This window comes from Brassica napus, chromosome A4 (genome assembly GCF_020379485.1).
Source record: "Brassica napus cultivar Da-Ae chromosome A4, Da-Ae, whole genome shotgun sequence".
In the NCBI taxonomy this organism is placed as follows: domain Eukaryota; kingdom Viridiplantae; phylum Streptophyta; class Magnoliopsida; order Brassicales; family Brassicaceae; genus Brassica; species Brassica napus.
In genome coordinates this window covers 12,130,903-12,155,474 of record NC_063437.1, presented here as the reverse complement: position 1 = coordinate 12,155,474, position 24,572 = coordinate 12,130,903, and the positions used below count along the sequence as shown (strand labels likewise).

Below are 24,572 nucleotides of genomic sequence, written 5' to 3'. Positions count from 1 at the left end.
AGAGAGTAAAGCAAATGCCTTTTCTGTTATTGAATAAAGTGTGAGCAACACACGTTATATACATGTTAACAGCTTATCCGGAACAAACCGGTTATAGAATCTAAAATGTACAACTAAACCGTATACACTATACCGATAATAAACCAATAGTCCCGTCATGATAAGCATAGAGAACATCCTCACCACATGATCTCTCGGATTGTATACACTAGTTTCTACCACATTCCACCATGTAAACCTTCAGCTCCAGCAACGCAATAAACTTGCCACCCACCGGTGCATAAGAAAATACAAGAGGCTAAAAACTATCTTCCTTCAGGTGCATAAAGAGAGAGTAAGATCGCGATAAATTTTTAAAATACACTTTTTAGCCTTTATTATTTTCTTTCTTCCATGACAAATCGTTTTTAGTTGGCATTCCATTGAACAAAAGAACACATTATTCATATGATTACATTCCGAAGCAATGCAAAAATTGACTGCCATATGGGACCGTGGCTACAATACCAGACCACTCGATCGTCCCAAGAATCTTTTCTCCAACTGTAAGGAACGAGAACAAGAACATCTTAACGCTCTTAGTATTATCGACTAGGTCATGCTTAACGAACTCAAAAACCGCTAGCTTCCCTTGGTATTCCGCCACTGCCTGCTTCTCACCAAAGTGACACACTTCCTCAGCACGACTGACCACTCTTCTCCAAACGTTGAGCTTGGTATCAAACCACATTAACCCACTACTGCAATAACAAGCATAGAGAACATTCTCTACCACACACACCCAAGACACTGCTTCACCTAGCTTCTCCTTTCTTCTGCCCTCTCTCGGATTAGATTCAGCCAGTCTGTTACTTACCATTTGATCCATACGCTCTCCTTCACCTTTTCTTGGATTGTATACACTGATTAGACCAGCTTCCACCATGTAAACCTTTCGCTCCAGTGAAGCAAACCTTACCATATTATCACACCACATTCTTGGTTGCACTTTCTCCTGCCCCTCAGATTTCCAAATTTTTGATTTTGGATCCAACACTTCTACGTTAATCTTCTTCCTGTCAACCCCTCCGAATATATAACAACGACAGATCACGTATATCTTACCATCGATTACTCCCGCGGCTTTACTCCGGAACCCAGGTTTCAGGCTTGGTCCCTGGCTAAACTTTCCAGATCGAGTATCAAGAATCCAAAGATCATCCGAGAGGAAGTAGATCTCTGGTCCCACAGAGACAGCTGAAGAGCGGGACTTGATAGGGTAAGGATGACAAGGGAACAGAACCAATCGATACTCAGTCGTAGTTTTCTCAATGGTAAGCCACCGGTGGGTCCACGTATTATCGTTAATTTCGTAGAAACATACATAAAGGGAACTCTTGTGCAGGAGGGATCTCAAGCGGTTGAGCTCAGGCGAACTAACAAAGGTTTTTAGGGTTTTGGATACGTGAGTGAGGTTTAGGTTACAGTTTCGTGGGACACGGGCTAGACAGCTTAAAACGATATCTTCAGGCAATGACAAAAGATGGTTATCTTTATGAGGTGGTGGTTGTTCAGGGTTGGAGGCGCTACACATCATGTATGTTGTTGAGATGAAAACTATGAAGAATTGTGATTAACCTAGTATGACCGGCTTCAAATAATACTCTTGTTCCCAAAATTTTATTCTCATATTACCCGCTTATATAGGCTTATATAGGGTTACTGTTTCCCTCTCTTGACATCTGATGCAATCTCTCGCTGATATTCCTCCTCTGCTCAACAGGTTAATTCCAAGAGGGAGTGCATTCTGAAGGATTGACCAAAGAAAAGTCTTCATTTTTGGTGAGGACTTCGATGACCAAACGACCTTAATCCAACTGAACTCATCTTGTGGTACTGACAATGAGTTTTGTGTAGGTACATAAGCAGCAAAGTAACCCGATTTAGCGGTGTAAATGCCAGATTTGTAGTTCTCCAAATAAACGAGTCCTCTGCCCCTTTGACGCTTGGTTGAATGCTTAGGATCTGAGGAACAAACGCTGGTAAGAGCTCTTTAATTCTTCCTCTATTCCCTTTAAGGTCAGATGTCAAGATGTCAGCCACCGTTAGATCAAGCGCCTCCTCTCTAATAGGGCCCATAGGTTTTAGGTTCTCATCCAAGAAAATGCAAGAGTCCTTCCATAGTTCAATTTAAGAACTTAGAGGTGAAAAATCAGTATAGATTCTCATCTGCCACTAAACCTAATTCATTCTCTCTTTCACTATTCTCTTCTTTCTTCTTTTTCGTCTCATTTTTTCCCTATTGTTTTTTTCTTCAGATCAGTTCTTATTCTCTCACTAGGAAATAGAAGCTGATATCACTAAGGCTTGGCAAGTTATTTAGTCATATATCGAGTCCTACCCTACAGATGATCAAGAAGAAGAAATAATTCGTGTGGATAGAACGTTTTATGGATGATGGACATAATAGAGTAACTCACACAACTGAGCAGAAACTCTGCTGCTGCTTAGCCTATGATACTCTTATCTTATTACATCCGTAAATGATCGAGCAAAGAATACTGCAAAAAGGTTCTCGTGGTCAATGCAGATCCATTCCTGAGAGATCCTCTCATGTTGCTGCAGAGTGATGGAAGTTTCAGTGAAGAAAAAGAGGATAAGCCTAGCACAAGTAATCAGTCTGACCTCGACTTTGGTTATCCGTCCAGTTAGATTTATGAGGACTGCACTACAAGAGAGTATACTAATTAAGTGAATAAGAATTACTGGATGCATGCTCTATTTTATTATAACATATTGCTGTCCCTCCAAATTATAAGCAGGTTATTCTAGTTTTTTTTTCCTTTTGTTTACATTGTGTTGTACTGTTTCTATGATACATGTCGCAGCACCAATATGTTTGGTATAATCTTGAATCTATGTTGTCCAAAATTTTTTTTTGAATCTCTTGGAGGCTAGTGAGGATTCAAAGCAGAAGCAACATGATGTATTTTGTCTTTTTGCAAGCATGGACTGTCCTGATACAGTCTATTGCGGGTTTCAATGTCTCTTGGAGTATAATATTTTGGGTGCCACAGCTCTTAAATCTAGTTTTTTATTGTTTGCTTCCGTGTTCACATCGATCATGTTATGTTTGCATAACTAGACATCTTCTCAATTGTCAATGATGTTTCTTACGCAATTCTGTGGTTATTAGCGTTATAAGAGATAACGAGGAGGAAGACGTCGCTGATGGCCTGATCATCACAGATGAAGCAGCTGAAGCTCAGGGTATTTGCAGCAGCAGTTTAATGTAGCAGACACAACACCGAACAAAAGGAGTTTAGGTGGGAGAAAAGGAAGAAAAAATTACAGTACACGATAAATAAGCTGAAACAAGAAAAACAAAGGTATGTTGTGTCTGTCTCGATGGTCTCTAAGTCTTTTTTCTTCTTGTATATACGATGATGAAATCAAAACCAAACTTCTTTACTTTTATTTTTTCTTGGATTAGATACTTTCTACAGAGACTGCCATGCCATGGAGACGGCCTGAGGACATTAAGACCCCATACGTGAGTTTAAACATGAAAACATACAAACACAAAGACACAAGTCTTTGATCATAATCAGTCGATTTGACCAGGGCGTCCTGAGCTGTAAGCTGGCCTTGGTCTCCTTCTTACCAGTCTTGTTACCATCGCCATAAATCCTGTCTCTTGAACCTATTCATTAACATAAATATAGCTTTTACCTACCACACATATCAATGAAAATACAGTTGGAATTTAATTCTATATATTTTCAATATTAACTTTCTTACTTATATCTTAAACTTCCTCTTTTGTAGTTTTAGCTTACTAAACACTTATGCTCCGGATTGGCTTCTAACCTCACTTGATGTTCTTATATATGTAAATTTAGTAGTATAATCCGTAAGATAAAAATGAGCTGACCAGATTGAGAACATAGAGAGCTTACGATTTCAGATTCATGGTCTTCTTCTGATGATGATGATGATGAGGAGGAGGAGGAGGAGGATGGTGATATTGATAATGACTCAAGACCAAGACATTTCAATATGGCTTGAACAGTTTTGTGAAAGGCAGAACATGGAGAGTTGAGAAGAGAGTAGTAAACTTCTTTTTCTTCGTCTTCTCTTCTGCTTCTTCTCTCTTCTTCTCCTTTAACTTCCATTTTTCTGCTCTCTTTTCTCTACTTAATTCTTCCTCTGCTCAATGCATTAAGTGTTGGGTCACATATGACCTTACCTGCTTCTCTGTGTTGTTACACAGACATACCTTACTTTGCATTTAATATATTTTTTTCTTACTTTTCTGTTCATAATATTATACATTTTTATTAAATTTAATTATTAAAATAACTAGGGTGACAATTCAACTAAAGTCCCATAAGCAATTAAACGGAGGGAAATTGATAAGTTTACCAACTGAAAAAGAACAGCAAATAAAACGTAGTAAATTTTTTTGAAGAAATGTTAATCTAGTTGTTATATTTTTTTTATAAACATGTTTCTTTATTTAAATAATGGTTACAAACTGACTAGTTTAGCTTATAAATTGAAACTAGATTTTGATCCGTGCGCCTGCGCGAATGTATATTTTGAAAAATATGTTAATATTTGTTTTTCATGTAATTAGGGTTTGGCAAAATGAATCCGAGGAATATAAATGATACCGATCCGAAAATATAATACCAACCCCGAACATAAATTGATTAAATATTTGAATTATTCAAAATTTTGTTATTTAGAAAACCGAATTTGATCCAAACCAAAGTATTCGGGTACCCAAATTTATCTAAAAATATATTTATATATTTATATATATTAATTATTTTTAGATTTAACGTATATAAAACATCAAGAATGATACTTTTATATTGGTTTAAATACTTGAAAATATATATAGATAGTCAAAAGTAAATATATGAAATAGTTAAAGTATACTCAAATCACCAAAAATACTTAAAATAATTATTGATTCTGAATCCAAAATTTTAAATCAAGCCAATTGATAAGTTAAGCTTATGTCATATTCTGACATAGGAAGTCAAATTATACAACAAAACAACAAAAAAAAGAAAAGAAGCTTATACCTTAAAAGGAAGCCAAATTCAAACGAACATAACGTAAAAAACCTGGACTATAGCTAGTGCATTCGTAAGATGACAATAAAATTAGATTTTATATTCATATATGTAGTTGTATAACTTAGGGTGCTTTGTCTCTTACTGCTCATAATTTTGTTTATGGATCTTTATTTTTGTCGTCCTCTTTACTTTACCTCTTTGGACCAGTGTTCCTTATGCAATAGATAGTCCATTCTTACAAAAACACAAATAAATGTTCGTATTTATTATTCACTCATCTTTTTATATTGTCTTCTGTTGTTACAGCCTAAAAATATATTTTATTTGTTATACCAATATACTATTTTTATATATTGAAATATTCATCGACGTCTTGTTATTGTTTTTTATTTATTTTCAGTTTCTTAATTCAGTTAACCGTGGTTGGGTTAAATTGTGGTAACAAACTTGCAAGATCCAGTATACACCAAGTTGGACTTAGACGATTTACAGCAGATTACACCTGAACAGTTGAACATTGACCTATACAAACAACTACGGTTTGATGTATCTCTCACTATTTTTGGTAACTGTCGGTTGATTTGTTTTCACATCTATTGAAATTAACAGCTTCTTAAAATAGAGCATAGAGCTGGCTGATCACACTTCAAAAATAAAAACAACAACTATATATAAAGTATTACCCAATATGAACACAAATATTTAACCATTCCAATTTCTAATAAAAATAGTAAGCCAAAAAAAACTCAAAGGTGTGGTGGGAAAGGAAAAGCCAAAGAAAACAAATGTAAATTAGTTGATTAAAATCTTTTTTTCTCGAATAGCAAGACAAAACCATTCAACAAAAACGCTGTCGTATCTTAGTGGACGTCTCCGTCGTAAATGGCCATGGGGGAGCCAAAGCCAAGGGTAAGCGGTGCTTCTTCCTCCACGGACTCATATTCAACCCCTTCAGCGTCACCGACACCAACTCCAGCTCCACGTCAGCCCGTCACGTTACTCGAACCATCTCACCAACACAAGAAAAAAGGCAAGAAAGTCTTCCGTGTCTTCCGCTCCGTGTTCCGTTCTTTTCCCATCATCACGCCGGCGGCTTGTAAAATCCCGGTCCTTCCGGGAGGTAGCTTACCCGACCAGCACCGAAGCGGGTCAAGCGGGTCAAGAGTCTCCGGGACCTTGTTCGGATACCGTAAAGGCCGTGTAAGCCTCTCAATTCAAGAAAACTCTAAATGTTTTCCATCTCTCGTCGTCGAGCTAGCAATGCAAACAATGGTGCTACAAAAGGAGCTGAGCGGAGGAATGGTTCGGATCGCTTTAGAGACGGAGAAACGAGCTGATAAAGAGAAGGTTAAGATAATGGACGAACCATTATGGACAATGTATTGTAACGGTAAGAAAACGGGGTACGGTGTGAAACGTGACGCGACGGAGGAGGATCTTAACGTGATGGAGTTGTTAAGACCGGTTTCGATGGGTGCTGGTGTTTTGCCTGGGAACTCGGAGGCTGAAGGACCTGACTCGGAGATGGCTTACATGAGGGCTTACTTTGAGCGTGTCGTTGGGTCTAAAGATTCAGAGACGTTTTATATGCTGAGTCCCGAAGGGAATAATGGACCAGAGCTTAGTATCTTCTTCGTAAGAGTTTGATTTGATGTAATGGTCGGAGACAATATATGGGTACGTTCTTGATTGTATATGGATGGAGAAGGTGGCCGGAACGAAGATAGATCTTGGTTTGTGGATTGAAATGTGATTATCTAATCATGATGATATGTCTATGGGTGCATATGGGACGTATTCTTTAGGAATGTGATGTATTCTTTAGGATGAATTATATGAAACTATTTCAGGTTAATAACATGCACATTTATTCAGGTCTGTTTTTTATTTTATTTTCAAAAATTGACAAGGTTTAGTCACATAAGCTGACAGTAGACTTGGCTCAGGCAGACGTCAAAGAATGGAAACAGCAACAATAAAGCAAATACGGTCAACAGGAGTAATCTTCTTGCAAAATCATCGAGTCCGTTGGAATCGACCTCGGCCAGGCCATTTAAACTCCAATTACGATGCAGGTTAAGATTCAACAACGAATAAGGTTTTTGGTGGATGGACTATTCGGGATCATCATGGTGTATAAAACTTTCAATTGGTCCGTCCATTTGAACTGTCGACACGGACTATTACCTTTTAGGTTACAATTAGTCGGTACGTAATAGACATCGGTCCAAAAAATGTCTGAATTACTTATAGGCAGGTCAATGGACGTCCAATAGTATCAATACTTATTTCTTAATTATTATAGTTTTGTGCTAAGATAATTATGTTTTCCAGTGAAACTGTAAAATTATATGTTCTCTCAAAAAAACATAAAATTATGTTTTCTTGCCAAAACAGTAATATTATGGAAACTTATTATTTTTCGTTTTTTGTAACTCGTGTTAGCCACATTGCACTTGAACTGAATCCAGATTTTTTTTTCTGGTATTAGTTGATTTTCAAATTTATTATTTGAATCGAATCAAATCACTTATATATTAACTGAGGAGTATTACAATATTTTTTTGTATCCACATGACATCTTCTTAGAATTTTTAGAAAAATTAGTTGATCCATCTAAACATATACTATATTATATTTTTTTATTAAACTAAATGTAAAATTGATTAGTAGTGTTCCAAAAAAAAATTCCGTAAATAGAAAATACGAAATTACCTAATATGATTAACATATATATGATAATTAATGATTTTAAATAATAAAGATTTGATAACAGTTTTTGTATCCTTCATCGTTTTTGTTTAGTTTTATATTCTTAAAAGAAACTAAACAAGTAAACAATGACATTAGTCATATAATAAAAAAATCGATTTTTTCTTATATGTTATATTTTAAAATTTTTAGAACGACTATAAATTATTAATACTGTTAAAATTTTCACATTAAAAAAATTGTGATCAATGGTTTAACTTTTTGTTATAACAAGATACAAATGATCGTAAAATCATATGAATAAGAAGTTTTATTTAATATATATTCGGATGAAATATATATATATATATATAATTATTAAAATTAAACTATATACCATATAAAAATACATAAATATGTTGATTTCAAAACTTTCATTGCCAAAGTATTGAGACCCTTAATATTTTAATTTTGAAATTTTCATTGAATTTTTAAAAATGATTATAAATTATTAAAACTATTAAAAATCTTACACTAATTTTTTTGTGATTAATAGTTTAATTTTTTGGTACATAAATATACACATGTTAATCAAATTATATGAGTAGGAAACCTCAATTAATAAATATCCATATTAAATATATCATATATCTATGTCAAGATTATTTAAATTTAATTATATAATATATAAACAAAAATAAAATGATTATTTTTATTTATTTACCAATAAAAATTATTGTAAATAAAAAGAGAGATTATTTTGATTTATGTGATTACTCCAGCTTAATTATATAGCTAATAGTTACTAGTTCGGTTCTCAATTATTCAATATATTTATTATTTCATAATATATAATGAACACAAAATAAATAATAATATGTAAAAGTAATTTGTATATATAATATTCATTCACCTTCGTCATCTTGGGCAATGCGGTCTTCACCTAGTTAAGAATTATTTGAACTTCTCTAAACCTTTTTTTGTTTCTCAGCAATCCTTTTTATCCAAACTATCTAATACCCAAATAACCGATTTGAACTAATTAAATCAGATATTCAAACTCTCATACCTAGTTGAAAGTGTCACCTCTTGGATCATGAAAAGCAAACCCAATTTTTTTATCGTTTTGTGAAAGGAGACGTGTTTGTGCGGATCACACTGCGGCCGAAAGAGGTGGTGTGACCGCATGAAAATTAACATTGAATTCACGGTAACTAAGTCACAAGACAACATGAGAACATGGAGACAAAAGGAGGTGACACGATCTCTTGTTTGCACTGTCGGAGTTTTTCACTCGTTTTTATTATTTGCTTTCATATTTACTTGATGTTCAATTTATTAAAACTTTTTCTATGTTTTGTGATGATTCTTGGTAGTTGATTTCAGGATTCTTAAAGCTTTCTTTGCTGAGTATTTGTCAGTTATTCGCTCTTATTTATATTCAAAATGAGTTCGAAAAAGTGTTGTAGTAGTCATCTCGGTGGGATACAAAGCTTTTGGATTTGGAGCTACTGTTTATGTCAATTTCATATTAAGATTGTGTAATTTTGTTTTATGCGTCTCCTATTTTTCTTAAGACCATTTGTGCAAGACTTTTTTGGATTCGATCAGTGGAAAAAGTTTTAAATTGGTATTTTGAAAAACAAAATATTGCGGTTAAGGCAATGTAAATAACATGTCAGGCGCCAAGAGGAAACTTTTAGTATAAAAATAGATAATCTATTCTGTCTTTTCTCGTTTATATATTTAAGAAAATATGTGACTCGATTTAGTGGTCTTGGAACTGGATTGATCAAAAGAGAGTTAGAGATAGTTCACTGTATTTGAAGAATCCAGAGCTGCGCCAAGTCTAGGAAGCTGTCTCAATGGTCTTGATACATTCAAGAACAGATGCATTGTTGGACATTGCAGCCATTAGAGCTTCATGGATGGTCTTGTTGTTCTTCAGAAGAGAAGCAGAGTAAAGAACCTGCATAACCAAAAATGAAGATTCACGAGTACTGTAAACAAAAGAAACATGTATGAGAGAGATAATGCCTGTTAATGTAAAAGGAACATACAGCCCATCTCGTTAGATTTTGCTGCTGTTCATTACTGATTTTAGGTTGGCTCCTGTTGATGAACCTCTGCAAGAAATTAAAACTCAGTGTTTGTGAACTTGTGAGTGGTGAGGTAATAAGAACTAAGAGGACCTGAAGAGAGAACAGATCCGCAGATTGGCCAATCACTTTGTCATACTTCAGACCCTCAGCAGCAAGTCCAGCCATTGCAACAGCAGCCAATCTGAGAAACCACAAGAAGATTCAATATTGGGTTGTGATTATATTCTTCTTTCTCTCTTTTTTTAAAAAGAAACTATTACCTATCAAGCTCCTTTGAGTCAAGCTGGCCGCTGTATATTAGTTTAGCTAGCCTCTCGTCGATGAGATTGACGTGTTCTTTACCAATATCTAGCGAGTACCCGAGGATTGGAAGTCCAATTAGGTAAGCCACTGGAAGTTTCAAGTTTAAACACAATCAGAAACATTTCACAACCCAAAAATACACACTCTTTTACAAATGTACCTAAGAAGTGAGCTGCTTCGTGTGCGGCAATACGTTCTTGATAATCAGGGAAGAATGTCGAAAACCCGGAAATGGCAGCTTGAAGAAGCCTACAAGCAAAATAGCTGAATATATCAAATCTGTAACTTAGAGAACATAATGTTAACAAGCATACAGTGCTTTAGTTGTTTTCATACCCCGGTGAAACGCTTCCCACGGCTAAAACCACCAAAGATATGCTCCCAACTAAGTACGGCACAAAGAATCCCCAGTCCTGTCCATGTTCAACAGTTATTTTATCAGTATAGAATCTAACACAAACCGAAATACTGTTAGACAGTACAATACTAAAAATAACACCACCATTGTCCAAGAGACTGTAAAGGGTTTACCCCGGGAAGTTGGCCGGCAAGTACAGCTATGAAACCGGTTGTTCCGACAACAGTGAAAAGAAAAGCAGCCTGCATTACACGAACTCAGTCAGAACAACCTCCATTAACATACACAGTCCAAACCTTACAAGAAAAAAAATAAAACTTACATCGTTCCTGACACTAGGGATGGCAAGAGTCTCTGCGTTCTTGATTCCGAGAGTTGTCAGCTCCCGAAGCGATGTCTGAAACAAAAAAACAAAGACGCATGAGTTCTTCAACTCCAACTCTCATCCACTCATTCGTTGAATATACGGGTAAGCTTAGATAGAGAGATCGGATATACACCGTACGACGCGACATGTAAGGCTGAGAACTCCATTTCTTAGCCCAACCTTCTTCACCCAAACGATCCAGAGCTTCCTTCACACCACTACTATCTTTCTGCGTCAAACTCAAAAACCCACTTCCAAGTTACGAGGAGAGTTCATCTAGTTATAGAATTAATGGAAAAGGAGGGACCTTGTTAATGGCGGACTCGAGGGTACTCAAGTCAACCCCAGGAGAAGCCGAAGCAGAAGAAGAAGAAGGCGAAACTGCTGCTTGAGTCGGAGGGTTTCGTGGACGTAACCGGAAGCTATAATGCCGGCGAAACGAAGCAATGCCCGAGGAAGAAACAGCTAATGCAACCATGGTTTTTTCGGAGTTTTACGAAACAAGAATCAGTTAATGCTTCATCGTCGTCTTCTTCTCCCAGGAAGGTGAGGAAGAGAGCGCGTGGCGTCTTTCACACCACCGATCATTGCTTTCCGCCACGTCAGTGCTTTTAGATAACGGCAGTATCTCCGGTTTAATTCCAGTTTTCCTTCTTTTTCAACCGGTTTCATTAAAAAATTAAATCGAACCGAAAATATGTAAAAGTAGAGTGACATTTTACGTACGAAATTCAAAACTGAAATCAAACCGCTATTCGTAAATACCACACTATTTTTATACTTTTGTATCGAATAAAATCAAATAAACACCATAATACAAATATATATTTATAATAACTATATCAAAATAAAAATAATTAATATTTTTAAATAAAATTTACAGTTTTATTTTAAAAAAAACAAATATTTGAGACAAAAATATCTAACTAAATATTTTTATTCAATAAATAGTTTAGTATTTTTATTTAAAACATTCAAATATATGCTATTTTTTCTGAATTACTTGATACTTTACCTAAATCTATACTATATTAAAATAGATATATGAGCTCCATTGAGCCTATCCACCTCAGCATGGAAAATCATCCAATAAGATGGATTCTTTTTGCCATGTCATTCGTTCATTCACATAACACACGGACCTCTCCGTTTCGTCTTCCTCCCATTACACCACTTCCGATTCTCCTTCGCTTCCACATCTAAGTCTCATAAAGTTCATTTGCTTATCATAAAGTCTCATCTAGCATCGAGCGAATCATCTTTCACGTTTCAATCGAATCCACTCGGTGTTTCTGATTCAGCCTCGAGATCGAACCGGAAACCGCCGTTGAAGATCCAGCCGCTGAACAGAACCGAGTGGATCCAATTCGCAACCGCAAATCCCCAGCCAGAGCAGCTTCCCGTACATGTGTCCGCGGAAGAGAAGATGCATTACAGAGGAGTGAGGATGAGGCCGTGGGTGAAATTCGCGGCGGAGATCCGAGATCCGAACCGTCGGGAACTAGGGTTTCGCTCGGGACGTTTGACACAGCGATCGAAGCCGCTAGGGCTTACGACCAAGCAGCGTTTAAACTTCGAGGGTCTAAGGCCATTGTGAATTTCCCGCTTGAGGTAGGGACGTGGAATCAACGCGCTGACGTTGGACAGAACAAACGGAAGCGAGACGGAGAGGAAGAACATACTTTTACGACAACCCGTTGCACCGGAGAAACCGTTCTCTCCAACCACCACCTTTCCCCGCCGATCTCGCCGACGTCCATCGCTCATCTCGTGAGAAAGCAAGCAATCGTGTGACGACTATCCAGTCATTTGGAAAAAAAAAAATCTGCAAGTGTGTGCTGGCAGCGATTGATGTAATCGAGAAAGCAAACAATCGTGTGTTGCTACAAGTGATCCTCATTGTCTTCCAATCTGCAGGGGTGTGCTGGCAGCGATTGATGTAATCAGAGGCAGTTTACTAGCCGGGGTATTAACCTTGGCATCCTTTCTATAATTCATCACCGATCAATTTTTTTGTCGCCAACTATTAACCTAGCTTAACTTTGATACTTACTGCAGATATTCTACTTTGTCGGCTGCGGTCTTTTCTGCTTGGAGGCGCTTCTCAGTCTGTGGGTTCTCCAGGTAAAGTGATAATCACTCCGTGTTCTTCTATATATCAGCTAATGGATACGAAACCAAAATATAAGCCAAGCTCCTGCTTTGATAATTTCTTTTATCTTTCACTGGTGTGTGCCTTAAAAATTGTTATTTTTGTTTGTTTCAGAAAAAGCTAGATCCTTCTGTTTTCAAAATTGGAAGCACACAAGCTGCTAAAAAGAGGTGGGTTGCAATGGGAAAGCAAGTCTCTAGGAAGGTATTGAATTGAATTGTCTTGGCTTCTTTTTATTCATCATGTTGACTTTGTAATCTTTTGTTTTAGGTTCAACATGTTGAAGATAAAGTGAAGGAGTCTCTTCTACAAATACAACAAGGACTGGTTTGTTTAATCAGAACTATTATGTAGAAATCTAATCCAGCTTTTTATAATTTAAGAGACTAAGTTGGCCTTTCTTGCTTTCAGGAACTTGACAAAGAAAGTCTCAAACTCTCTCAAAACCAGGAAACTCTTAGTAACAAAGTAACTACCTGCGCTTTTCCTTTTTTGTAAATTGTTTTATCTTTTGGGAGACATTGTTTTTAAAGCTTACCTCCTTTCCTTACTTATTAGGGGATGGACGGGATATTCTGATGTTGAGAAAGGTCCTACATATGCTTCCAAAAGGAAGATTTTCGCTACTGACTTGACTCGAGAAAATCTACACAAGTGAGTACTAATCACTAATGGTTGTTTTCTAGACGTATTAATTATGTTGTTGGCATTGGAAAAGTAAGAGAAAAATGAGTACTCACATGCAGCTGGCAAGAGTTGGAATTCAAGGAGTATAACTTCAATGCTAAGGGACAACCTCTTCATGCTAGCTATCTCCATCCCCTTCTTAAGGTACTCAGGAGTTGTTGAAATCGTTTACTTCAAGCGTAATGTATCTTAGTGTTTTGTGTAACTCATACTGAAGTGTAGTTTACTTGATGGGTAACTGTTCTGTTTATATCATGGTGTTTTGTACCCATCTGAGTGTGTTAAACTCTTATTATGACATTGGTCTTCTTGCTCAGGTCTCAGATTCTCTGTCCTTTTGCCCATCAGATCAACAAAGTTTCATGTCTGAACTTGATTCCCAGGTCTCTACTGCCTTTGGTAAGTTCCACTTTGATCCATAGTCTATCAAAATACCTCTGCTTATCTGCCTCATTTGTCCATTTAAGACTTATCTTAAATCTTTGGTTACAGTTTTTTATATTTGGAACATGGGCTATGGTTAATGTTTCTCATTTGCTAATCAGTTTATTTTTTAATTACCTGCAGACCCGTTTGCTGATGCGAATGCTGAGGACTCAGGTGCGGGAACAAAGGAGTACGTCCACATCCGTGTGCAGCAGCGCAATGGTAGGAAAAGCTTGACAACAGTCCAAGGGTTGAAGAAAGAGTATATTTACAGCAATATACTTAAGGACCTCAAGAAAGAGTTTTGTTGCAACAGTACATTGGTTCATGACTCTGAACTCGGACATGTTCATGTTTATTTTACAGCAAGATATTTAAGGACCTCAAGAAAGAGTTTTGTTGCAACGGTACATTGGTTGCAAACACAATAATTGCATATAAATAAATATATTATCAATTTAAATATCAATAGAATAAATTATTTTCATATATTCAGAATATTTAATATTAAATCAAACATACAGAGTTTTTTTATCATAGCAAGATTATTTTTATCACGTAAAATACAGTTTAAAAATACTCATGCATTTGAAATATTTAATAAAAAAATAAATATCAATTTTTTTACATATCACAAAGTTATTTATTATAATAAAATTTTCCTTTATCGTGTAAGAATATAAAAAACTTATGTATATATAAAATTATATACAATATATATAGAGAGATATATCTCTTTTATTTAAAAAAATAATAATGATGTAAAATATTATTTTTGGTAACACAATATAAATTATTTTTATATAATGATAATTACCAAATAAAAAAGCATTTTAATTTACGATAATATATTAACAAATCTTATTATTTATTTAAGATATGAAGTCTTTATAACACAATATAAATTATTTTTAGACAATGATAATTATAAATCAATTAAATTTCTTTTAATTAATTGTTAATTATATACTAACAAATATATTTATTTATTAAGGATTATAAATCTTTTAGTGGCTTTAACTTTAAGTATGAGAGTTCAGAGGCAAAAAATCACTTTACAAATTACAATATAGAATATTAAAATAAATATAAATTAATTAAATAAATAAAAGTTCAACTATACCAAACAATCCGCGCGTAGCACAGATAAAAGATCTAAAAAGTCAACAAATAAAGAACCGGTATACAAGTCGGTGGTACTTTCTTTTAAAGACAAGTACAAAAATAAAATTTAATAATTTTAAAACCAATCAAAATTTATACAATGCTAATTATAAGCTTTACAATTGTTTTACATAAAAATAAATAACCAAGATAAATAATATATATAGATCTTAACTTATAATTTAGTTAACTTTTTATTAATATTACTAATATCCTACATAAAATTCCAATAAAACACAACAATTTGTTTCAAATATTTTTAAATTTGCATTTATGTTTATAATTCTATAACAAGTTTCAGTGTATATCATATTTGTTTTATTTTAAAATATAAATATAAAATTAAACTAATATTATAGGAAAAATCCGGGCGTAGCCCGGAAAACCCCCTAGTTATTTTAAAAAAAATCTGAACTAGAACTAAAACGAACCCAAAATGGCAAAATTGCTTATTTTACCAATTAAAACTTAATTTTCTCTTTTATTATCTAACTCAAACCGAACCAAAAATTATTCAACTGAACCGAACCAAATATTTTACGGTTCTTAAATTGATTATAAACTTTCCTACAGAAAATAACCCAACCGAACCGAACAGATACCAGAAAATAAGCTCTCTCTCTCTCTCTTTAAAAATCTCGAGTCAGTGATCGACTAAGATCCCATGGCGGCGACAACGAGTTCCAGCGACGATCCACCTGAACCGAAAACGCCTACGCAATTGATTCCGTCGTTACCAGACGACGTCGCTCTGAACTGCCTCGCACGCGTCTCCAGATGCGACCATCCAAACCTCTCTCTCGTCTCCAAGTCATTCCGATCCCTCCCCAAATCTCCCCTCCTATACTCCATCAGATCCCTCGCCAACGCCACCGAAAACATCCTCTACGTCGCGATCCGCGTCCCTCCCGAAACCGGCGCCCGCTGGTTCACCCTCCTCCGCCGAGCCGCAACGAACTCTCATCTCCTCGTTCCCATCCCTTCCTGTCCCTCACCCTCCCTCGTCGGAACCGCTTACGCCGTCGTCGGCTCGGAGATCTACGTCATCGGCGGATCTGTTAAAGACGTGCCTTCTTCTAGCGTGTGGGTTCTCGATTGCAAGTTCCACACCTGGCGACGAGTCAATAACATGAGAGTAGGTCGCGAGTTCGCAGCGGCTGGTGTGATCGAGGGGAAGATCTACGTGATCGGAGGGTGTGTGGTTGATAATTGGGCCCGTTCGATTAACTGGGCCGAGAGGTTTGACGTAAAGGCCCAAACTTGGGAGGCGGTTGCTAGCCCAGGGGTGGAGGTGCGTGAGAAGTGGATGCACGCGAGCGCTGTTATGGAAGGGAGAGTCTACGCGATGGCCGATCGAAACGGCGTCGTTTACGAACCTAATAAAGGGGAGTGGGGTGTGCCTGAGAAGAGGCTTGATTTGGGGTGGAGAGGGAGGGCTTGTGTGATTGAGGATGTTCTGTTTTGTTATGATTACTTGGGGAAGATTAGAGGGTATGATCCTAAAGAGAGGGTTTGGAGAGAGGTGAGGGGTGTGGAGTCGCTTCCCAAGTTTCTTTGCGGTGCTACTATGGCGAATAGGGGTGGGAAGCTTGCGGTTCTGTGGGAAGGGAAAGCTGGGAGTGGAGGTGCTAGGAGAATGGAGATTTGGTGTGCGGAGATTGAGGTTGAGAGGCGTGGAGAAGGGGAGATTTGGGGGAAGATACTGTGGTCTGATACTGTGTTTACGGTTCCTGATAAATCCGCCATTGTGAATTGCTTAGCGGCTACAGTTTGATTGATGATACATACATGTTTACTCTCTCTGAAGCATCACCATATAGGTCTGTTTCTGTTGGCTTTGAGTACTATCATTTTGATGAACATAGTGATTTAGAGTGCTTTGTTGGAAACGGTGGCTTGACAAAGAGTATAGCTTGGTCGGAGAACCTGAGCCAAGTTTGAAGCAGCTGGCAAGTGTAATGAAGGTTTATAGATTGCTGCTTTGTACTTTGGGTTTTAATCAGCTTTCTTTTGTATGTTCTTGTCTCATTTCGTATGAGTTTGTAATTCATGCGAAAGCTACTTTCAGATTTCTAATAAAACCAGTAAGATTGGCTGGTTCACTTGTCTTGCTCATTGCTGAAAACAAAGAGAGCTTTGTAGAGTTTTATATACATGTATTGCAGCATTTTCATTGAATAAAGCATTATTTTTTGTGGTTTTCCACATTCAAAATCAGACTCCTGTAAACCCCACTAACCCACAAACCAGTAACTAAACAGGTCCTCGTTGTCTAGACAGCTCCCAACTTGCTCAATTGCCTGGCTATGAGTGATTGCATCGTTGACTTGATTGAACAGATAAATTAAAAGACAGAACTGGAGGCTGGGATACTAGAGGTCACCGTCAGGGATCTCCACTGTTTCTTCCTTTTCTAGAAAGCTCTGAACTTGCTCAAAGGCCTGATGATGAGTGATTTGTTTTGTTAAGTTTGATTGAACAGATTAATAATGAAGACACGGAGAAAGGACCTGACTTACCTCAATGGCGATTTCAGTTGGTGTGAGATCAGAGACGTCTTTATAGCCAAGCTTAACTGCAATACCTGACAATTGAAGGACACAAAGAAAGAAAAGTCAAGTTACTAGCAGAAGTCTCCAGAGAACAAAGTCTCTCATCACTAAACAGGACATACTTTCTAAGGAGACTCTAGCATTTGCGTTTGTGTATGCTTCACCGCGCTCATCCCAAATCGTTGAAAGACGCTTGAAAGCCTGGAGAGAAGAGAAAAAATGATGAATGATTTGTAAGTATCCAAGGCTTATGATTTGTACAACACAGTCAGGTGAGTACCACAGTGTATGCATCTCCTGATTCATCGTGTAAAAGTGGCCGCGAATCAGTTCCAACAGCAGCGATTCTATGTGCTAAGGCTTCAAGAGGCACATCTAGCCAAATGCTGACTCCTTTGTTCATATATTTCCTGATAATATCATCAGATTACCAAATGAACTCAGAAGGAGACCTGAGTTTCATATGTTTGCGACTTCAGATGGGATGAAGATAAACTCACCAGTTAATGGGTCTTATAACTGCACCTCCACCAGTGGAAACAACAAGTTGATACATTGAAGAGAGCTTCTTTAGTGCATCAGTCTAGAAAGAAAGAAAGAAAAGTGAGATTTTTAAGCTTTAGAAGAGCTTTGAAACATAAACCACAGACTAAAAGAATTAGTCATAGAACTAAACCTCCTTTCCTCTAAAGAAACTCTCTCCATGATGCTCGAATATCTCTGCCACAGAAGTTCCATTCATCGCCTCCTCAATCAGAGTGTCACTGACACGCATCCACAAAACTTAAAGAATGTTACAAATTCATAACATCAACATATAAAGGCTTATTAACACAACTCGAAAGAAGCAATATACATACCAGTCGAAGAAGGAATAACCGAGCACTTTAGACATTAACTTCCCCACGGTTGTTTTCCCAGAACCCATCATTCCTGTGTTCATCATTGAATCATCAAGTTACAAGAAAGTATTAAGAACAAATCATATGCAAACAAACGGAACAGGCAAAGAAACTGACCAACAAGGTACATAGACCGTCCATTCAAATACGGCCTAACCTCTTCTGCTTTTCTCTGTTATAGAGGAAATTAACACAAATCTAACAGAGAAGATGATGTTATACAAGGGTTACTTGCCTTGAGGATTAGATCTTCATCAAATGGATGAACACTTCCCGCCTCCAACAATGCTACAAAGATAAGTTAAAGATGGAATAAGATTTTCCTTTATTTGAGACACTCAAAAGCTATCGAGATGTTTTCACAAGAACCTGAAGAGTTGTTGTCAGAACATGAAACCTCTGAAGAAACCGATCTCCGTTGATCATATCTTCTGTCAGGTTGCAAATGAGCCAAAGCAACAAGACCTCTGAACCTTTTATCTTCCTTAACTCGCTGAGAATACCGCAATGAACCAAGCGGCTTCCCCTCAAACTTTCTGCAATCAACCCATGAAGGGTACTGAACCCTCTGAGCAATAGCTGCTTCCATATGCAAAACACTTATAACAAAGTACTCAAAATCCCTGCAAAAAAGCAATATTAACTGGGTTCAGCTTCCTTTGCAGCTACCAAACATCATTGTAAAGGAGGAGACTTTAGCTATAATTAAGGACAAGTATTGCTCTACGGGCATCAATATCACCAATGAATCTCAGCTTCCATCAAAGGAAGATTCTTTCTTTTCTTAAAGCAAAAAAGAAATCGATAAAGCTGTGGTGAAATCAATGGATAAACAAAAAAAGAATGATTACCAAGTCAGAGTGTAACCAGAAAATTCGAGCTTTCTATGAAAAAGAAATGATTATTCAAATGAAATTGAGTAACAGAAGGGAAATAAGAATGAGTTCCGAAACAAAAACATATAAAAGATCATAATTTTAATTAGCCCTAAGAAACTCCATTACAGAACAGAAAATTACAACCGTTCAGGCCTTCATAGTCTAGGATGAAAGACAAATTATACAGAAAAATCAAAGGAAACAAAAGGGTTTCACCTGAAATTCTCTCCCGCTGGCAGAGACGGACCTCTCTCTCTCTCTCAGATTTAAGTTTTTTTTTTTTGATTAATTAAATAAGTGACTAATCCATTTGGGTGGACGAGTAATTAATACAGAACAAAGATGAGGGGGTTGGTGAAACCAGAAATGGTGCTGGCCTCTAAGCGTCTCATTAGTTGTTTTGACCACAAACATGTTTTTCCTTAATTATTGTTTAAATAATGATTTCTTAAAAAAATGGTTTAGATGTTCAAAAATTGGCCTAGACATCCAACCAATCGATGATCTCATATAAATGGCCTAATTACCCCCATAACGTTTCTTTGAACATCGATCACAAGATTTTAGTCCGGAGCATGTAATTTTTTCATATCTAAAATCAGATCGCTTAATGTTAACTTCGCACAAACGTGATATATTCAGATGTACATGCAACCTACTAACTAGATAACTAGTTACTCATGAATTTATATTTTTTTATTCACGAAAAAAAAAACAAGAATTAGGAAAGAGGTTGGTAGCTATCTATTCCAACAACAGGTCTATTGCACTATTGAAAAGTTGGTGGTCGATGTTTCCGTCTTCGATGTTAGATTGCGACACGCTCTGTTTCTCACATGCTTTTGCCTTTGTCTGAGTCACTCTGAACTACCAAAAACTTAATAAACACTTGCTTTGTCAATGAGTATTGACTTTTATATCTATGTGTATATTGAATATCAGAAATTAGGTTTACAAAATTTATTCCATGAATTTGACTTCTTCTTTTTTAATTATTTCTTAGGACTACATGCAAAAATTAATCCAGTTGGCAGTCAGTAGCTAAAACTAAAAAACACAATGTACATCATATTCTCAAAAAGAAAATTATATGACATGGAACTGTTGAGCTTTAGTAAAGAAGATCAAGAAAGAATAATAACACTTAGACATGGAGAGGAATGAACTATGTATAGAGGATAAGATCATGAGCCACTCGTGCAGGACCAGAGTAGCCGTTTGATTCAACTCATAAAGATAAAAGCAACCTGCATTTTGTCGGCTATTGAACAAGAAGATAAGGACAAATTCATTAATGAAGTCGTACGTGGAAGAGCATTTGTAGTAGCACCCAAAGGGAGTCTAGGTCATGGTGGTTACTATATATATACGATAAGAGTGTATGGAGAACACGTTACAAAGCATAAACTTGTATTTTGTTCTTCGGGTTGAGTTAGAGATATAAAACGAGAGAAGCATTGTAAAAGGTTATAGGGCTTTGGGCATTCACTCTCTTATAACGTCTAATCTAGTGGATTCCGAGAGAGAGAGAGATCCCAGCCATACATAGAACCTTCGTTGATAGGTGTGAACCTGAGAAACTTAGTAATAGTGTGTGTGCTCTTGCCATTTCTTTGTTCAGTTCTCGCTCTGTTTTCGGGCTTGAAGTTGATTCCTCTGCTCTACTTCTCTGCATTGTGTTCTTGGTGTTTGATAGGAACATCTCTAAGTATTGAAGGAGACGTCATGAGGTTGAAGTTTCTTCACAGGATCTTTCAAAATAACTTGTAGCGAGATTTCACAAACCTAAGCATATGTCATGCAAAACTCCGGCATATCACTATCACTGATGCGAGTGAGTTGTTTTGACACCCATAGGCAGTATACCAAAAAAATAGATGGAAAGACAAGCAAAACATTAAGAAAAGAAAAATCAAGGCTGATGCTGAGGAAGACTAGCAAAACCAGTGGCAGTGGCGGAGGAATAAGAGCGGCATTCAATCTAAATTCGTCAATTCCATGAGGTCCTGAGGAAAATCAGCAGGAGGGTCTTGAAAGCAACTAATCGGGACACCAGAAACAAGATCATCATATTCTAAACTAGGGGAGCCCGGCGCTACGCGCCGGATTTCGATGATAATATATGTTTCAGTGAAATTTAAATTAATCTTATGGTCTTGAATTAATTTTATGGTCTTGAAAAATTAAGTATTTGTCTAACATATAAAGATGCATTAATTTTTTTCACTCCTGCATCATTGTTCCTAAAATTATTTTAAAAGAAAATAAAATTCCAATACGTGGATAAGAATATATTAGCATTTTATATCAGAGTATTTTGTAACATTTTGTATTATTTGTTGATTTTGAAATGATTTCTTATAATTAGATCTAATGGTCTTACATTTTACAAAGAGAAATATGTATACTTGTAATAATTAGATATAGTGCTTAGAGATTTTAGAAAAAGAGATATGTATACTGTTTAGATACACTTCTTTTAATTTTTGAGGATCCATTCAAGAGTTAAACGTGGATTACTTTTGTTACAATGAAACTATAGTCTTGGTAAAGACCAAGCAAATAAAGTTAAACGACAGAGAATTAAAAATAAAAAAAACAATCCCATCTCCTTGACAAAAAAAAAACAATCCTTGTCTAATATAATTAACAATGATGCATAGAATTATAGAAGGAAGTATACATCTAAAAAAGTATCAAATTTAGTTATAACAGATAAACTATATCTCTATTTTTTGTGAATAATATGTAAAATTTATTAAGAAATAGTCATTTTTTAGAGACTAAGCTACTGGAAACAGAGATTGTAAAACAGAACACAACATTCTTTTAAAATCAGTTTGAGACACTGGAAACAGAGATTGTAGCTAGCCATACTTGAAGGACAGCTCCGTAGAGTCCTCTTTGAAACCAGTGTGAGACACTGGTTTAGAATCTGCCTATCAATAATTTTTATCATTGCAGAGGCCAGATAAAACTATATTTGATGACAAAGATAGCCTGCAGCGACAAATAATGAGAGAGAATAGCTCTTGGCTAGAAAGAATCAACGTCGCAGATTACGTTTAGAACATAGGATTCAAACAAAAAGGCTGTTAAATGTTGTCACGAAACGTTTCCTTTAAAACACTGGCTTGGGTTTTAACTCCTCAAAGTCAATCTCCTTCCCGTTGATCAATTTTGCCACCTCCTCCATCTGTTTTGCTTACTGTTATCATAACACCATGAGAATAGAAACATTATTGAGAGTTATATTTGATCATCTGAATGAAAACAACACTCGTTGGATCAAAGTTTGAACATTTGCTACCTTTCAAAGAGCCCAGTCAGCTGAATCAAAGTATGGTTGCTCATAATCCTTATATAAAACAACACACCACAGAAACACAAAAAAAAACTCTTTAGATGTAGATAAATGAACCGACCTTGGAAATCAGAGGAGGTTCTTTGGCATGAGCCCTCCATAGTTGTTCTTTACAGCAGCTTCTTACCCAATACTTTCAAAGAAAGAGTTAGATCAATCGGTGTTAGATAATTTTACTTGTGAGTGGGATAAGATAGAGACCTCTTGCTGTGATGAAGATATTAACTTCTCAGCGTCATTAGCGAGGTTTCCTTGCCCTTTTAAGAGGCTATGGTAGAAATTATGATGTCTAAATAACACCACCAGAACCCAAAAAATGCTTGCACTAATCTATATATATGATGTGAAAGCAGAATGTAAGAGCTTTGCCTAGGGGATTGGCGCATGAGGGAAATAGAGAGAGATGTGATCACCGATATTATTAGCGACACCAGAGAGCTCCACTTTGCCAAACCTCTTGTTCGTATGAAAGTAGCCAACAATACTCAAACCTTGAGCCACGTAATGCTGCTCTATCTAACACATCAAGACAACTAAAAATCTGAATCCATAAGTACAAAATCTCAGAAGTTAAGATATTCAAGCGAGAGCACATATTAATACACACACTAAATCTCTATCATAGGTACAAAATCTCAGAAGTTAAGATATTCAAGCGATGAACCCTAGAAACAAACGTCACAGTCGTGAAGAAGGAAAAGATCAGAAGGGGAAGGAAAGAAAGGCATACCTTTTATAGAAGTAGAGAAACCGCCTTGCAGATGAATAAGGTGCATTCAGTAACAGATCTGTTCGAAGAGGTGTGATGTTAAAGAGCATGATACAGGGGATGATTTAATTAGGAGAAAGGTTACCTCTGAAGAGAAGACAGAAGGCCAGGTCGAAGATTCAAAAACGATTCTTCATGTGGATTGAAGATATCAAAACTCCATAGCTATATCAGAGATTGAAGAAGAAGACTCTTCGTTAATTACTGAAGCGGAATACCAAACCCTAAATATCTTGCGGCTGGCACGTGACGCTAGAAGAAACGCAGAGTATAAGTCATCACATAAATGAAACGATGAGTTTTGATCAGAGGGGACAGGTGTCGCGAGCTCCTCGCCTTATTTGTTGCGCTGGCAGCATAAAAAGAGAGTTGTCTTCTTCTTTATGTTATAAGATTTCCCATAATTTTCTGTCAGAATAAATAAAAAGGCAAATCTGTGAGGGCTTAGCTCCAAAGCGGACAATATCATACTAAGCGAGGGGTTGGACATCTGGTGACGGACATCTGGCTCTAGTTGAGCATCTGTCCTCCAGCACGGGCATCCGGTCTGGCTCTAGTAGAGCATCTGGCCCAGGAGTGCGTCTGATCCGTCACAACAGAAATAAAGTCTAATATATATAGCTGGTCCAATCCTATTTAGTATGAGGCCTTTTGGGAGTAACGACCCAAAAACAAATCTGTGAAGGCTTAGGCCCAAAGCAGACAATATCATACTAAGCGAGAGGTTGGACATCTCGTGACGTACATCTGGCTCTAGTTGAACGTCTGGCCTCCAGCACGAACATCCG

General features: G+C 36.6%; 7 protein-coding genes, 1 long non-coding RNA gene and 1 pseudogene across 12 annotated transcripts; 4 read left to right on the top strand and 5 right to left on the bottom strand.

Annotated features, from left to right (window-relative positions):
- Nucleotides 1–411: 411 nt before the first annotated feature.
- On the bottom strand, nt 412–2,837 carry LOC106373108 (F-box/kelch-repeat protein At2g22050-like). The gene has a single exon (XM_048777604.1). The coding sequence runs from the start codon at nt 1,574–1,576 to the stop codon at nt 452–454; it is 1,125 nt and encodes a 374-aa protein (XP_048633561.1). The 5' UTR covers nt 1,577–2,837; the 3' UTR covers nt 412–451.
- Nucleotides 2,838–3,426: 589 nt separating this feature from the next.
- LOC106420708 (elicitor peptide 6-like) lies at nt 3,427–4,363 on the bottom strand. The gene is made up of 2 exons (XM_013861542.3): nt 3,939–4,363; nt 3,427–3,682 (listed from the first exon to the last, which is right to left on the bottom strand). The coding sequence occupies exons 1-2, from the start codon at nt 4,152–4,154 to the stop codon at nt 3,587–3,589; spliced, it is 312 nt and encodes a 103-aa protein (XP_013716996.1). The 5' UTR covers nt 4,155–4,363; the 3' UTR covers nt 3,427–3,586.
- A 1,097-nt stretch (nt 4,364–5,460) lies between these two features.
- On the top strand, nt 5,461–7,457 carry LOC106420731 (protein MIZU-KUSSEI 1-like). Its single transcript, XM_013861565.3, has 2 exons — nt 5,461–6,919; nt 7,016–7,457. The coding sequence occupies exon 1, from the start codon at nt 5,952–5,954 to the stop codon at nt 6,714–6,716; it is 765 nt and encodes a 254-aa protein (XP_013717019.1). The 5' UTR covers nt 5,461–5,951; the 3' UTR covers nt 6,717–6,919; nt 7,016–7,457.
- A 1,979-nt stretch (nt 7,458–9,436) lies between these two features.
- On the bottom strand, nt 9,437–11,475 carry LOC106420566. Its single transcript, XM_013861417.2, has 10 exons — nt 11,198–11,475; nt 11,024–11,119; nt 10,846–10,920; nt 10,697–10,765; nt 10,502–10,578; nt 10,326–10,414; nt 10,123–10,252; nt 9,953–10,043; nt 9,821–9,886; nt 9,437–9,729 (listed from the first exon to the last, which is right to left on the bottom strand). The coding sequence occupies exons 1-10, from the start codon at nt 11,366–11,368 to the stop codon at nt 9,610–9,612; spliced, it is 984 nt and encodes a 327-aa protein (XP_013716871.2). The 5' UTR covers nt 11,369–11,475; the 3' UTR covers nt 9,437–9,609.
- A 525-nt stretch (nt 11,476–12,000) lies between these two features.
- LOC125608192 lies at nt 12,001–12,684 on the top strand (annotated as a pseudogene).
- A 1,048-nt stretch (nt 12,685–13,732) lies between these two features.
- Nucleotides 13,733–14,624, top strand: LOC125607982 (protein translation factor SUI1 homolog 1-like). The gene is made up of 2 exons (XM_048777602.1): nt 13,733–14,128; nt 14,297–14,624. The coding sequence occupies exons 1-2, from the start codon at nt 13,960–13,962 to the stop codon at nt 14,584–14,586; spliced, it is 459 nt and encodes a 152-aa protein (XP_048633559.1). The 5' UTR covers nt 13,733–13,959; the 3' UTR covers nt 14,587–14,624.
- Nucleotides 14,625–15,858: 1,234 nt separating this feature from the next.
- On the top strand, nt 15,859–17,519 carry LOC106420773 (F-box/kelch-repeat protein SKIP6-like). The gene has a single exon (XM_013861618.3). The coding sequence runs from the start codon at nt 15,984–15,986 to the stop codon at nt 17,091–17,093; it is 1,110 nt and encodes a 369-aa protein (XP_013717072.2). The 5' UTR covers nt 15,859–15,983; the 3' UTR covers nt 17,094–17,519.
- LOC106420775 (shikimate kinase 1, chloroplastic) lies at nt 17,389–20,054 on the bottom strand. 2 transcript variants are annotated; one of them, XM_022720717.2, is made up of 12 exons: nt 19,868–19,927; nt 19,501–19,583; nt 19,143–19,396; nt 19,009–19,061; nt 18,891–18,945; nt 18,732–18,804; nt 18,548–18,635; nt 18,372–18,454; nt 18,152–18,281; nt 17,994–18,072; nt 17,839–17,903; nt 17,389–17,760 (listed from the first exon to the last, which is right to left on the bottom strand). In XM_022720717.2, the coding sequence occupies exons 3-12, from the start codon at nt 19,360–19,362 to the stop codon at nt 17,692–17,694; spliced, it is 915 nt and encodes a 304-aa protein (XP_022576438.1). In that variant the 5' UTR covers nt 19,363–19,396; nt 19,501–19,583; nt 19,868–19,927; the 3' UTR covers nt 17,389–17,691. The 2 variants fall into 2 exon arrangements, with proteins under 2 accessions (XP_022576438.1, XP_013717073.1); XM_013861619.3 differs by lacking the exon at nt 19,501–19,583 and having other exon boundaries at nt 19,868–20,054.
- A 2,555-nt stretch (nt 20,055–22,609) lies between these two features.
- LOC106362155 lies at nt 22,610–24,093 on the bottom strand. 4 transcript variants are annotated; one of them, XR_007339020.1, is made up of 6 exons: nt 23,870–24,093; nt 23,746–23,803; nt 23,429–23,548; nt 23,217–23,345; nt 22,962–23,148; nt 22,610–22,859 (listed from the first exon to the last, which is right to left on the bottom strand). It is a non-coding gene; the product is annotated as an uncharacterized LOC106362155 (long non-coding RNA). The 4 variants fall into 4 exon arrangements; XR_002653689.2 differs by having other exon boundaries at nt 23,429–23,531; XR_002653688.2 differs by having other exon boundaries at nt 22,962–23,345.
- Nucleotides 24,094–24,572: the final 479 nt, after the last annotated feature.